This window comes from Dermacentor variabilis, unplaced genomic scaffold (genome assembly GCF_050947875.1).
Source record: "Dermacentor variabilis isolate Ectoservices unplaced genomic scaffold, ASM5094787v1 scaffold_18, whole genome shotgun sequence".
Classification (NCBI taxonomy): Eukaryota; Metazoa; Arthropoda; class Arachnida; order Ixodida; family Ixodidae; genus Dermacentor; species Dermacentor variabilis.
Window position 1 is genome coordinate 17,845 of NW_027460346.1, and position 15,666 is coordinate 33,510.

Consider the following 15,666-nt stretch of genomic DNA (forward strand, 5'->3'; position numbering starts at 1 on the left):
GAAGTTTCGCGTTTTCAAGAACAGTGAAATAACCCGGTATACGTCTAAGGAGAACTTCATAAACCAGAAATATAATTGAGCCACAGAGCTGAGCTAACCTTCGCATGGTGGCACACGATCGCTGTATACTATTGACTAATAGCCATGTGGACAGGAAGAGCACATGCTGCCGCTGTTCCTTGTGCGAGCAAATGTTCATGTCTGTTACATGAGATGATGTCAAAGAGCGCATAAATCGCAGGGAATAGTTGAGGGAATGAGTTCACCCTCTACAGACCCACAACAGAGTCACGATGCTCCTGTTCGGTGGTTAGCAGTTACCTTGAAGGAGGAGGCGGGTTATAGCTGTGGACGTGCCAAGTGTGTTGCTCGCCTGGCAGCGGTAGAGGCCTTCGTCAGAGCCCTGTGCCCGTAAAATGTGGAGAGTTCCGTTGGGCGAGGCGCTTGTTTCGACTGCGCCCTGCCCTACCCTTAGCCAGGCATACGTGGGCGCCGGCCGTCCACTGGCGGAGCATTTAAGCGTCACAGGTTCGTTCTCACGTGCAACGACATCGGCAGGTGGCTCGTCGAATGAAGGCGGCGTGAGGACAGACAGGGTGAGGTTGGCCTGGGCCATGCCAAACTTGTTGCTCGCCAAGCAATGGTATTCCCCAGCGTCGCCGACCTGCGAGAATGACGGAGAGGGACTTTCTTCGTTAAACACGCTCTTTCGGCTGGAGGATGTCGAGTGTGTTCGAAAGGGAGACACATGCCGGCAGAGTCCAACTCACGATGACTTTCAATTTTCATGGGAATAGCATTCAAGAAATGTAGTGATATGGCTGAAGAAACATTTATTTACCATCTGCAGTGGTCATCCTGAGATTTCCATTACTTCAGTTACATGAGGCATACACTGTATCCGTGATCGGCCCATTTTCTCGCACTCACTTGCCAGGGATGCCCGTGACTACGACAACACGAAAGCGACTACACGATGACGATGCTGTGGCGAAAGTGCATTCCATCGTTATTACTACGTCTTCGTCATACATTCGTTGTCATACCGTGATGGTCGTGACCGACGAAGAGAATGACGTCGATGAGAAGGTGACGGTGGTATGACGACAATGGGTAAAGATTCTGAAATTATATCGATGGTATAATGGTGACTGCGTGACGCGATGGCATGATGATAGTGGGATGGAGATGAGAGTACGACAGTTTGACGAGAATCGGATGTCGAAACTGGAATGACGATGATGGAACGACCACGACAGCCTCACGACTAAGGTATGACAACAACTGTACGGCGACGACGCAATGATGATTGCATGACAACAGCGCCATAATCAAGATTCAATGACGGCAGCATTATTATGACTGATGGAACGAGGTTGATTGTACGGCGAAGGCAATGCGACAGCGACTTCATGACGACAACTGGAAGCCCATTGTCATCCCTTACGATGGTTCTATGACAGCCTGATAACTACGGCATGACGATAGTGAAAGATGAGGCTGCAAAGACGACGATGAAACTAAACGACCACAAAAGCATCACGAGTACGAGCAGATACCACGTAGCCCAAGCTAGTATGCAATTTGAGTCACTAGGTTGGCGTGCACTCCAAATACAGCTGTACCCTTTGGGGTATGTATTTGCCACATAATAATCGTCATCTATCTTGCCAGCGTTTCCCTTCTTTGACGCCGCGAGCACGGTACTTCGAAGTCTGGAATGGCATGCGCGTTATCACCATGACAGAGCGTTCTCGACAGGAAAGTAACGACCGCAGCATTTTCAAGAAAGGAAACGCAAGCAAGACAGATCGCGATTATTGTTGTGTGGAAAATATACACCCAAGATGGTGCAACTGTTTTTAGTGTGTAATAGGCTAGACAGACAGACTCAGAGTGTATGAAATAGGCAAGGTCTGCTAATCGCACTAAAAGGGTAGAGCGTGCCTCTAGGGGAGGGGGGGGGTGTTGCCCATTCTTTGATGTAACGCCTCAAGTAACGTCGGTCAACCAAGCATGAGCCGTAATCAATCAGGAGGCAACCGACTGATCGGCAGCCTTAATTGAAAGAAGTTAGGAAGTTTAACGTATTAATTCATTCAACACTTAGGTTAGGCCCTGACTGCACATTGTGCACATTTCGGTTATTCTCGCTCTACGCTTATGTTCATTTATTTTTTGCTCGACATTGCTGCTCCACAATGCACGTCAGTGGGTAGTTGGAGAAGGTAAGCTTCCTTAAACGGGAGACGGTGCGAGAATATTTAAATTATGGGGTTTTACGTGCCAAAACCACTTTCTGATTGTGAGGCACACCATAGTGGAGGACTCCGGAAATTTCGACCACCTGGGGATCCTTAATATGTACCTAAATTTAGGTACAAGGGTGTTTTCATATTTAGCCCCGATCCAAATGCAGCCGCCGTGGCCAGGATTTGATCCCGAGGCGAGAATTCTTGATTGTGTCATGGCCTCGGAGAATATGGGCTTTGTAAGTGAACTGAGAAGTAATCCTCATGCGATCCTAGTTCTCAACTCTCCCACTAGGTGCTTCATGAAGCAGAAGTTTTTCTTTATTTTTATCCGTCTCATTTGAGAGGAAATTACGGTATGGGCTAACTACCATTTGTCGACCTATTTTGAAGCAAATGCCACAAAAATAGATGCGGAAGCGTTTTGTACAGAGTGGTCATTTATGAAAGAGAACAGGCGTGCATGTGGCCTATGCTCTGTGGCTGGATGGATGGATATTATGAGCGTCCCCTTTGGAACGGGGCGGTGTATTGCGCCACCAAGCTCTTGCTACTATACTGCCTAATATCCTACCGAGGTTAAACAATGAAAAAAGAAAAAAAACCACTCTGAACTACCACACCCAAATTTTCTGATCCCCTATTGCGAACTGTGCTTTTGTACGTCTCCGTCTTTTGTCGTTTCCCTACTTTTCTTCCATCAATCCTCCAGTCGCCTCTTACTAATGTCTATTGCGGACATGTTTGCTTTACCACTGCTCCCTCTGAACCCAAGGGCTTCAAGGAGGCCAGTGGTGCCTAAATCGACCGCTGGGTAGACGTCTTCACATTTTAATAAAACATGCTCCGTAGTTTCCCTAGCTTTACCGCAGCAAGCACATGCTTCTTCTTCCTTCTTATATCTCGCTTTATAGGTGCATGTTCTAAGGCATCCCGATCTCGCTTCGAAAAGTAATGAGCTTCCCTTTGAGTTATCATAAATGGTTTATTTCCTGATTTCATTTTTTCCTCTTAAGTAGTTACTCATGGCAGGTTTCTTTTCCATTGCCGCCACCCATGAGATTAATTCAGCCTCTCTGACTTTCCGCTTGACCTTCTTTGTTGCTGTGTTGTCCACCCTATAGGCCGCATACTTGCTGGTAAGCTTCGTAGTTCTTTTCCTCCACTGTGAATCAATGTTTTTGCTGTACAGATAACTAAACACTCTCCCAGCCCATTTACTTTCTTCCATATTCCTCAGCCGTTCTTCATACTCAATTTTACTGCGAGCTTCCCTCACTTCAAAACTAGTCCAGCCCATATCACCCTGCACAGCTTCATTTGCAGTATTCCCGTGAGCGCCCAATGCGAGGCGACCCACTGAACTTTGGCTCCCGTCCAGTCCTGATTGTACCCCTGATTTATAGCAAACAACCGCATTTCCAAAAGTAAGTCCTGGAACCATTACACCTCTCTACATACCTCGGAGGACATCGTACCTATTGTATTCAGACCTCGATACCATGAGGTGCGACGCACACGCGCGGTAACTGTGCCAATTTGTTCGCAGCTGGCCTAGCTGTCTCTACAGTCCTCTGTTGGCACAGCACCTCGTCGCTCTCACTCTGGCCATTAACGGCCTCTGTTGCAACTAAGGCATCGTTAGCTCCTAGCACTTCTAGTTCACCTATGAACGTGCTGCTAATCTCACAGGCAAAAATGTGGAGGCTGCTTAGTGCGCCACCAACAGGCAGCAAGGGGAAGCACGTCCACTTGTAGCGTCATCTATTGGCGGCCAGAATAAAGACGCGGCTGCTGGACTGCCTCCCATATCAGATAAATGCGCAACAGGCGGGGCGGGGCCTGCAACGCAGCGACCGCTGCTAGCAAATCGCGCTCGGTACGCTAGCGCACTGGAAACGTTGAAGTACCAACATGTTCCCACTAGTTATTAGGCACTCCCAGCGTATTTTCATGTGTAAGCATTCTTTGGCGACTACCGCAGCAAGCTCTGTCCGCCACGCGACAAGTGTAATGCCTTGTACTACACAAAATGCGTAATGTGCGAAAGTTACGACACTTAATCATTATATTAGTGTAAATGTAGATTATTGGTAGCTTTGCAAGCGGTAAGGAAGAATAAAAAATGGTTACAGAGAATAATCATAGAGATACATAGGACACACAGAAAATACATGGGGAAGCCTATAGCAGATGTCGGCCAACTTAAATTTGGCAGTGGGCTAAGTTGAAATCTGAGGGTAGGCTTATGCACACTTTCACAATTCCAGTAGAGTTTCTGCATACTTTCTTGCGGTGCGAAGCTCTGGCTCCCCACTCGCCCCATAGCATGAATAAACCTCACCTGATTTGGAGCGGTTTAGGAGACAAGTGCACTCAGGTGAAACTTTAGCTTCGGTAAATAAACGTAGTTATTTTGTTAAGATTGCAGGTTTAGTTATTTTTATAATGGCTACATTTGCTTAATTATTTATTAGCCTTAGCTAAAGTTATGACAGAGAAGTTTGTATCTGTAATTACTAATTAAGAATACTCAGGTACCCGCTAATCTCAAGGTACCCTTAATCATTTTTATTAGGATCCATTGATTCCACCTTAGTAACTCTAGATTAGTGTAAATTTTTACCATAAATTGAGTTTAATTAGCCTCACTATGCTTAATAATCCTCAGTTAATCGTTGTTACGTTCAACTAATTTCATTGTAACTAATCTTAGCAGTCTTTATTAACCTTAATTAAACTTATAGACGAGGCAACCTAAAGTTTGCCCGCCCGGCACCAGCGCCGAATGCTCCCCTAGCGGACCGATGGAAGTTTCGAGGGTCGTCGCTGCGCTGGCGCGCGCCCGTGTTCTGTACGGCGGGAGCGCTCGTGCGCGTGGTTTTTGCGATGCCGAGTGCGACCTCATCAGCCAGGAAAGGTGGCACGCAATACTGATGTGTTGTTGATTGCCACAGCAGCCTCGAAGACACGAAAGGTCGTACGCCGCCCGTGAAGTTCTACAGATTTCCTGGGAAGTGGTACGAGAAGGACAGACGACAAGCATGGATAGCTGCAGTGCGCCGAGTCAAGTAAGCCTCATACTTTCGCATTCGCGTGTAATATCTTGAAAGCGGAATAGTCATATGCCTGTTTTTAGTGCACGGCCGTTTGTTTAGGCGTGTCGCGTTGTTGAATTGTGGTGGCATCCGCCGTTTGTTAGCGGTAAATGCATGCGTGTTGCGCCGCTAAGCTCTACGACGCGCGCTCGATTCCCAGCCACGGCGGCCGCATCTCGAAAGGGAAAAATGCAAGAACACCCTTGTTACCGTGTGCTTTGATTTTTGTGCACGTTGAAGAACCCCCCGAGGTTAAAATTATTCCTGAGACTCCCCATTACAGCGGGCCTCATAATGATTTCGTGGTTCTGGCATGGTTTTGGCACTTAGAACCCCCGAATTTATTTGATTGCACTGTGCCTTCACTCGCGATCGGCATGGACGAGCTCAAGATAATTATTTCCCTTTTCCAAACGCTGCAACTTAAATTACTAGTTGTGCAGGTAACGAAAGGGGCCGCGCGCGACTTTTGTGTGGTAGCAGACCGTATTTAATGCAAGCCGCGGTCGCGTCGGGAAGCGGCAGATCGGAAAGCAGCAGCTCGAGTCATGCGCGTTATTTTTGTTGTTTGCCCATGCTTTCCAAGTACTAAGTGTGCAAGTATCATAACTTGTAGTGGTACCACTCTTGTAGAATAATATATGCACGCAATCACAGGAACGTTACCTTTGCAAACATATTATTGGGAGTAATTTAATCCCCACAAAAAATAGGCACACATACTGTGTTTCATTTATATGCGGGCCGCATTTCGATGGGGGCGAAATGCGAAAACACCCGTGTGCTTAGATTTAGGTGCATGTTAAAGAACCCCAGGTGGTCGAAATTTCCGGAGTACTCCACTACGGCGTGCCTCATAATCAGAAAGTGGTTTTGGCACGTAAAACCCCATAATTTAATTTTAATTTAAATTATAGGCGATGCAGATGGAAGTGGCGCCAAACAGACCAATGGCAATCACAACAGTCTTCTCAGCAGTCAGCACCACCGGGACATGTGCTTTCGTACTGCAGCGACACAGCTCTTCAGCAGCAGCAAGACACGTGCAAATTCTAGCAGGCGCTTGCCTATCGAACATGCCTGGTTATCCTGGCTGCCAATAGATTACACCACAAGCGGACAGGCTTCTCCTTGCTGCTACTTGCTGGAACTCTAAGCAGCCTCCGCATAAGGGCCCTGAATAAAACTTAAACGTAGCGACATTCCTCCTCGCCCGGCCTCTCCATCTCCTAGCCTTCTCGCAGCTCACTATTTCCCTCGTAGCTCCCCCTCGCAGTTTGGCCGTTCGCTCGAAAGCCGCCCATAGAGTTACACGAGGTGAGACATAAAAAATTGTTGTTGGGTGTTTGCGCATGAATTTTTACCGCAGTTAAGGCTTGATTATTGTGTGCTGCGCTAGCAGCGATGATGGAACACCACGAAAATGGCGGAAGCTGATGTTTTTTGTGCTTTTTCAGTGCGTAACTCCACGCTTGTTTTGTGGCTTCGAGTTGGCTGCCTGCTTCCTGTGGAAGAAAGTAGAATGCAAGGAAATTGTACTTTCTTTTATTTTTTAATTATATTGCATTGATCAGGCTCTTTATTTGGCTTTCCAAAGTCACTTGCCCGGCGTGAAAGGGCTACGATGAAGGTTTCACCGGTACATGCCAAAGGCGATGTGCTTGCGTGTGTCCAGCACTATGTAGCTTCCGATTCAACAACTCAGCTGCGTCTGCGCTGCTCGAAGTACGCACGTGTGTACTTGCGTGTACCGAAGGGACTGTCATGTGTCGAGCTTGAGCACCTTCGTAATTTAATCATCTTAGTACCATGGTGACCGAACGCAAGGCACATTATATATTCGCCGGAATAACGTGAGCGTCATGTACAAACGTGCACATTTAACGCGGAGCACCTCAGCTATTCTCGTCATTTCGTCATGATGCTGGCATCTCTTTATGCAGTGAAACTGGTCCTCCGCTTTTATGACAAACTGGTGCCGTTGGCTCTCAAGCGAAAACATCATAGTGGAAGCTGTACTTAACTTGTGAACAAAGTGTATGCAAGGACGAAAGTTGCACATAAAAATAGTTTCCATCAATGAGCACTTTCCCCCTTTGCGCAGTTCCAATTAGGTCAGTATGAGCCAACAAACTAATTCACTTTATCCTGCCGAGACGGCGAAGCGGAGAAAGCGTTTTCACAATAGTGAAAATCATTTGCACTGGTAGTGAACAGCTTGTCCTTGAAGAATACACTTGCAGTGCCTAAAAAATGCATGGACTCACAAAGTTACGCATTCTCAGTACTACAACAATAACACGTGTTAAGTTTCTAGAACGATATATAACTGAACACAGACTACGCACTCCATAGCTTCGTACACCAGTTTACGATAGCGCGATCAGAAAAACAAATCTGAACGAGCACCGAGAATAGCACCCGTTCATAAGCTTACTCATGCTTGAGCTTCGTACCCCGTCAAATAAGAAAAAAAGCTTCGTTCGTACACGCTTGCACCTCTAGTGCTCTTAAAATCAATTCCTAACATAAAACAAAACAAAAACTGAGTTCTTAAATGATGCGGTCAGCTACGAAACTTAGTCAAAACATCCGAATCCCTTGTAAAAGCCTCGCCGGAGAAACTCTACGGCCAACAATAGAGAAAAGGGTGCCAAAAGTACCACGCGACCACGCTCAACCAATTCGGAGATGCAGCCCTTCTCTCCTGCCTCCTCTAATGCTCCTCACAGCAGCGGCGGTGGCAGGATGAAAGCATGTCGCTACCTTTAAATTTTATTCAGGGAACTTACCTCCGCAGGGCACAGGCCACTCGCTCACGTGTTCCCTTTTATAAAGGACCACCCTGTACACTGTTAAGGCTAGAAATTTTATGTCATTTTGAAATTAGGACCATACATACTAGCTAAAATCTCAAGAGCAATTCGATGCCCCGCACTCGATCATGTCAATGCAGTATACAAACATATTCCAAAATGACTTCTTCTTGGGCAATTTGGTCCCCTCTTAAAACAGTTGCATCCTTTGGGGTGTATATTTGTCCCACAACAATAATCGTCATCTGCCTTGCTTGTGTTTCCTTTCTTGAAAATGCTTCGCTCGCTACTTTTCTGTAGAGAATGCTACGTCACACTGATAAAGCATATGCAGTTTGTGACTTGAAAGTACCAGGCTCACAGTGTTAAAGAAAGGAAATGCGGGTAAGAGAGGTGGCAATTATTGTTGGGGGACAAAATACACCCAAAAGGGTGTAAACTTTTTTAAGAGTGTGCTTAGATTTCCTAGGTAATTGGCACTTCACTGTCTTCTTTTTTCTATCCCCTTTTTCACGAAATATAGTTCGAGCCCCGATCAAGTATACCTAGCTAGGAAGTACAAATGTATCATTTGCAAGGCTGCACTTAGGCACCAATATATAAAAGCTAAGCCATTGGAAATTAGTACAAAGGTGAAATTTTACAAATTAGACATGGGAGACAGTTGAACATACAAGCGCGAATGCAATTTCATTGCCATCTTTTGTCAGTAAATAATTTTTATTAATTACTGCCATTCACTTAGCCGTCATTGCGCGGTGAATGACTGTGAGACAGCGCCACTAAACGGGCAAATTGTCAGCCAAATCACTGGAATAGAGGGATATCCCAGATGGCTGGTGACAGAGAACGATTAATCTAATTTACAAGACATGCGGAAATAAAATTAAGATTAATGCAAACATTCAGAAAGTGAAGTTCTTGTCACATGGTTAATTAAATGCTACGTAAACAAATCTAAGGGGCACAATTTTATTTTTGATGCGAATGCGTCAAATGGCCTTTTGAGCGAAAAATCCGGCGTCTGTCGTCTGTAGCACTGAAACGTCACCTAACTTCGCATTGCCATTGGCTGCTACCCACGTCACGAGCTGCTTCTCGACGGAGCACAGCGGGCGAAATGGAGCACGTGCTGCCACACCAGGTGTTGCGTGAGGGGAGAGGGCATCTCTGCGACGCCATGTCACCCTCACTCTCACTCTCGACGCGACTGCTCCACGAGGGAGCAGAGCCAGCACCTCCTAGATAGCAGGCCCGTGCACTCTGCTTTATGACGTCATGCTACTAGGACCGAAATTTCTCCTGTCAAGCCCGCTGCGACAAAAGCGGTGACGTTAAAATCTCCGCGGCTTATTCGGAAGCATCCCCATTAGATTCTCTAGAAGTAAGGCAAGGTAGCATAACGTAATGGATCGAAGTACACAGGCCTTGGGCTTTTAGAAGGCATTGGCAGAGTGGGCAAAAGGGAATACCTGCTGCAGTGCTAGTGCGCCAGGTGCTGCGTGAAGGGAGAGTGCATCACCGCGTCAGTGGCATGCGGCGTTAACATTGCAGGCTGCTCCTTGCTCACTCGCTCAGCCAACACTTACTGCTACACTACTTGCAGCGAAAAACTCAAAGGACTGCTCAGCGCCGTTCACTTGGACATTAATGATTTCGCATTCACAACTCATAAGAAGTGCTTAGGTGTGCTTGGATTTTTTTATCCTAAGCAGTGTGTGACCTCGTGCATTTATGTTTATGCACTGCCCCCTTCTCAAGCTATACCGAAAGGGAAACGTCTGAAAAAGAGGCTAGGGAGTAGCTGCTATGAACAAGACGGTGTGCAGGTGTATGAATGTCTTCCAGGTTCGAGATACGCAGATGACATTGTTTTGTTTGCGGATAGCCAGAAATATATTCAGCTTGTGGCATACATTTGCAGAAAGGAGGACGACGCTCTGGTATTCAGGTTCAGTGGAAAAAAGTGCATGCCTTATAGTGTTTACTGATGCATATGATCAGTTGGTCAGAACACAGCGAAATGAAACCTAGATGATTGAAGAATACAAATGCACATTAAAGAGGGGAAGAGTTATGTGGAAAAGCATGAACAAGTGCTCAAAGCGAAAGGGAAGACAAGCGCCGCCATAATAAAACATTGAGCTAAAGCGAAAGGCATAGAGAGCTGTGGGGGCACGACAAGTATGAGGTAATATGACGAGTTGATTAGGAGTTATGGACCTCTAGACTTAATTATGGAAAATTGACCGTGTGCTCAAAATGCGAATGAGAAACTGAACTAGAGAATAGTCAAAGGGCTACAAACATTGCTGCCAGCAATAGACAAATTTCCTTATATCTAAGGATTTTAAGCTTTGTTTAGGGAACTAGAAATATTTGCTCAAATGTAGGGAACTTTCATCCTACGACACTGAAATGCTGAAACTGATTGCAATGACGGCATTTTCTGATTTCAGTCACAGTAAATCAGATTCGCATTAGCATGCGAACTATGACTTTTGATCGCAGAGCCTCTCAGCGAACGTATCTCACCCAGTAAATGACACGGTATGGATGCTCTGGGCCCTTTAACAAAGTAGTGCTACCGCAAATTCTGCCGTTCGTGCTTCTAGCTGGCCTGTATATCTCTGTGCACTATTAATTAAACAATTATCTGTAACCGATGACACAAACGCATGCTGGAACACCAAAAAAGAAATAGCGCGGGCAATCTGACATAAGCGGAGCTGCAGGGCAATGCCTAAATAGCCAACTGCGCACGCCTATAGCACTAAAATTTACAGGAAACCGCCTATAGGCAGAAAAACCTTGGACAGAGTACCAGTTTTCATGTGTTTGGGTGAGTTCTGCTTTTGAGGAAATATAAAAATTAGCCATGTATCTTCGTCAGGCACAAGAACCAGGATTGTCTTTTCGGGTGAGGGTGGGGAGGTAACCCAAGGTAACTTTTCTGTGAAAATAAAGGGGGGGGGGGTACTTTTACTAGTACAAACGTGAATCATGCCTACCGTTCGCCATAAAGACGCGTAAACTGGCAAAAGATAAAACAAATAAGGTGTATCTCACAGGTATGCCTGTGAGATACACAAACAAGGAACCACATCAAATGGACTCGCGCAGGAAGAAGCCAAGAACAAGTAAGCGAGCGAAAGTCGAAACTAAATATTTTAGTAACGTTCTTCGAATTAGGCCTGGAAAAATTATGGACAAATATATATAGTTGCGGAACAATCACAGTTCCTTTGAATCCCTCGTTTACTGCTCTACCAAGTGCCAAAACCGACTTGTATTTTTATTTGTGAAGTTACGTAATGATGCGTGGCCACCAGTCCCACACAATCGCTTACAGCACAGGACGCTGCGTTTCTAGGCGTACTGCACCCACTATGGAAGGTTAGAAAAACACCCACATAAGCACAGCAGAGAAGTGGCTAAGTCAGGCGGCTTGACTGATAACTGTAGAAGCGTCATTCGAAACACACGGAATCATTCTCCACTTCCGGCGGTGTTTTTTCTACTTCCTTTTTAAATAAAAAGATGTTGATCCATAAATATTTTCCTATACAATGGTTAAATTTGTTAATTTTCACATTTGCTTCCTGTTTGCGCTGTTGCATCGCATCTCTCCCTTTGTAGATCACGTAATTTCTAAACTCCTTGCGACTCTTGTTTCCAGTTGCCAATTTGTGCGAAAAGTGCTGTACAATTAGGGAAATACCAGCCGAGGTAACAGGTGACATTCATATTGCTTAGGGGTTTAACGGTTATTGCAGGGTTTGATGACGGACACTGTTTCGCATCATTTTCCACCTTTCTAAACCATATCATGGGTATATGGTTCTAAGGATCTGCCAGCGTCGCGCTGAACCGTCACTCGAGGAAATAATGAGGCAAAAGTTGAACGTAGCTGGCGTTTTCTCCAGCCGCAAGTCGTTCCAAGAGCATACAAAGTAGCTTACTACAAACTGAATCTCTTTCCTGGTCCCTGGATGAGTCTAAACAAAGAAGGTTGAACTAATGAAGGAACAGAGCAATGTGCATGACTGTTGCAATAGATGATGACAACTGAACGCTTCTCGAGTTAATAGCACGGGCACCAATTGAATGAGAAAATTGGCCTTCACACCCCAGGAAATGCCGGGAACTACCGCCATCCAAAAGGAGTGAGAAAGGCAGCAAAATGTTGACCGCCGAATAGCTGCCAAGTCTCAAGCTTGATTTGGCAGTGCTTTAGGAATGTGTGTGAGGAGTGGTGGCGTGGGCGGTGGGGGGGGAGGTATGCCACTTAACTTCGGAAGGAAGAGGGGCCTGGAGGGGGGGCCTGGGCCTCCCCTTGGGTAAGTGCCTGATCTTCATGCTTCGCTGCAAATGACGCATAGACGTGCAAGTGTTAGTGTTGCGTTAATACAAGGCATTAAAAAAGTCATATCTTTTACATTGGTCTCGTGAAGTACCGCACTGTTACATTCTGTAGGGGGGTCCATCGCCCATCTTCCTTACATTTCGAACAACCGTAATCATGTTTATTTGGTGTAGGTTAAGGGTATTACTCAAGTTCGCGCGTGCACACCTGACCCTTCTCTGGATCGCACAGCGCCGGCGGAGCGGCAGTCGCTCGCTAGCACTTTCGCAGCAGCCCTAACAGTCAAGAGCTGTGACCCCTAACCCGCGGTTCGCAGTGAGTTGCGACCACGGCGGGTTCAGGCCAGGGGGGACAGGGTGAGTCTCGACCTAAGGTCGAGACTCACCCAAGATTCACCTTAGAGTACATGTATACCAACTGACAACAACAGCAACAACACATACAAATACAACACAAAACAAAACCACAGCGGCGGAGCGTTCCGCACGTCTGGGGCGAAATAAACCGCACAATGTGGGAACCACAAAAGAGGCTGATAAGAGTTCAGCTCACCTAGAGTGGATCCGCGCTCGGGCCCTGGGGCGGTCAGTCGCTCACAAAGGCCGGGCACAGCAGGGGGACGGCGTGCGGCGGTCTCAGCGGCTGAATTAAGATGCGGCCAGTCGCAAGCTCCTCAGCCGAAAGACAACGGTGCATCGGGGGAATAGCGCTTCTCCCCGAGCGGCGGAGAGGGAGTCTCCCCGGTTCCAAGAAAGGGAAAGGAGGGAACGGGGTGCCTTGGGCTGCGGCGTCGCGGCCAGGCGCGAAGAGCAGTGGGAGCGGTGAAGGTGCCCTCTCCCCGCTACCCTCCGCGAGCGAGCACGTGATTATCGCGTGATAACCGCGTGGCCGCTCCGGAGATATCGGGATGCGCGTGCGATCCCCACATGGTGCAAAAGATGACAGGTTGCGTGAACACGCAAATAATGTGCGAACTGGAGGAGTGGGGCATCTGGCTTTTCACTGCAGAAAGCATGGGTGCAGTCCCATTTATAAACAGTGCACGGTGATAGGAAGAAGCCCAGCGCAAACAACACGTGAGATTATTGAAGCGGCAAAGATTGCTAGTTTAGGGAGCGCGTGTGTTAGCGCGCCTTCAATAGATCTTTCAAGTAAAGAATTCGATTTTTTAAACGTGACACAGAGGGTGGCCTGATGGAGATTACATTTTAATCTTTTAGACTTGCAATTACAAAAAAAATTTTTTTTGGCTATGCATGGTCGGTCTTCATCTTTGATATCATCTTAACTTTCCATTACACATGTCTCGGTGCTGTCTCATTTGACTAAAAATCGGTACATATGCGCATGCGTACGGTTGTGGGTGTTACCTATACATATATGTGTCTACCGCTTTGTGGAATAAAACCATTGTTGGAAGTTAGCGCTGTGTCCTCGTTTTGCCACTGTCTTTCGTCCCTTTTCGTGCGCTAAAAAACCTGTTATGGAATACCAACACGCCCTAACCTACGCTCTTTCAAGTGCAAAAGAACTTTGGACAACCACAAAGTATATGCACGCTGACACTTTCCTCTGCGATTATGGCTTATAGCAGAAGACTGTATTGCTAGCATAAAAACTTGCACTTCGACCTAATTTCAGCTTGAGCCCAGTGACTTCATTATTACTTTAAAACATGTTTAGAAATAAATTTAACTCAAAAATTTGCAGTCTGTTTGCATAACAAAAGCAAAAGCTTATCATTACAGAAATCGTATCGACAGACTGAACAATCACATTTTGCAAAAATTTATAAGGCCCCTCACCAGGTGCCACAGCAAATTTTGGTTATATGCTGGAGGTTGTTACGTGTCCTCTAGGGAGTATTCTGCGGCAAAAAATGTTGGAAATTGGCGCATTAATAGCCGAGATACAAATATTTCAGTGCCGCAAACCCATGATTTCAGGAGGCAAGCTTCACAGCAAACATGAACGCGCTCTCCACTTGCCCCGTCTAGCCTCCGCAAGCGAAATTCCTTCACTGCGTTCTCCCATATTGGACCTCGAGGATCGCGTTCCTCGAACAGCGCATGATTTTGCGCGCTGTGCGCAAGGACACGTGACTAGCAGTATAATTCATTGCCCTACGAATACTCAGGCAGAACAAGCGGATCTCAGAGCATGATCATGCGCTGGAATATGGTCGTCGTCGTCGTCATTATCATCAGCCTGTTTTATGTCCACTGCAGGACGAACGCCTCCCGCCGCGATCTCCAATTACCCCTGTCCTGCGCTAACCGATTCGAACTAATGCCTGCGAATTTCTTAATTCAATTGCCCCACCTAGTCTTCTGGCGTCCTCGACTGCGTTTCCCTTGTCTTGGTACCCATTCTGTAACCCTAATGGTCCAACGGTTATCTAACTGGCGCGTTACATGATCTGCCCAGCTCCATTTGTTCTCTTGATGTTAATTATAATATCGTCTATACCTGTTTGCTCTCTGATCCAAACCGCTTTCTTTCTATCTCTTAACGTAATGCCTTGCAATCTCCGTTCCATCGCTGTTTGCGCGGTCCTTAACTTGTTCTCAAGCTTCTTTGTCAGTCTCCAAGTCTCTGCCCCATATGTCAGCACTGGTAAAATGCACTGATTGTGCACCTTCATTCACAATGATAATGGTAAGCTTCCAGTCAGGAGCTGACAATGTCTGCCGTATGTGATTCAACCCATTTTTTATTCTTCTATGAATTTCCTTCTACTGATGAGGGTTCCCTGTGATTAATTGACCTTGGTAAATATACTCTGTCACAGACTCTAGAGGCTGACTGGCGATCATGAACTCTTGTTCCCTTGCCCGGCTATTCATCATTAACTTTGTTCTTCTGCATATTAATCTTCAACCCCACTCTTACACTCTCTGTTAAGGTCCTCAGTCATTTGTTGTAACTCGTCTGCATTGTTGCTGAATAGAAAAATCCCATCGGCAAACCGAAGGTTGCTGAGATATTCATTGTCGATCCTTACTCCTAAGCCTTCCCAGTTTAATAGCTTGAATACTTCTTCTAAGCATGCAGGGAATAGCATTGGAGAGATTGTGTCTCCCTGTCTGACCCCTTTCTTTATAGGTATCTTCCTGCTTTTCTTGTGTAGAATT

At 46.3% G+C, this 15,666-nt stretch overlaps 1 protein-coding gene across 1 annotated transcript in view; it reads right to left on the reverse strand.

The window, feature by feature from the left end:
* LOC142568337 (hemicentin-2-like) overlaps positions 1–15,666 on the reverse strand; it is a gene marked incomplete at its 3' end in the record, with an annotated part of 187,227 nt that overhangs the window by 17,136 nt on the left and 154,425 nt on the right. Inside the window, exon 35 of the mRNA XM_075678343.1 lies at positions 322–664. Within this exon, the coding sequence (XP_075534458.1) occupies positions 322–664 (343 nt within the window). The remainder of the gene's footprint in view (positions 1–321; positions 665–15,666) is intronic.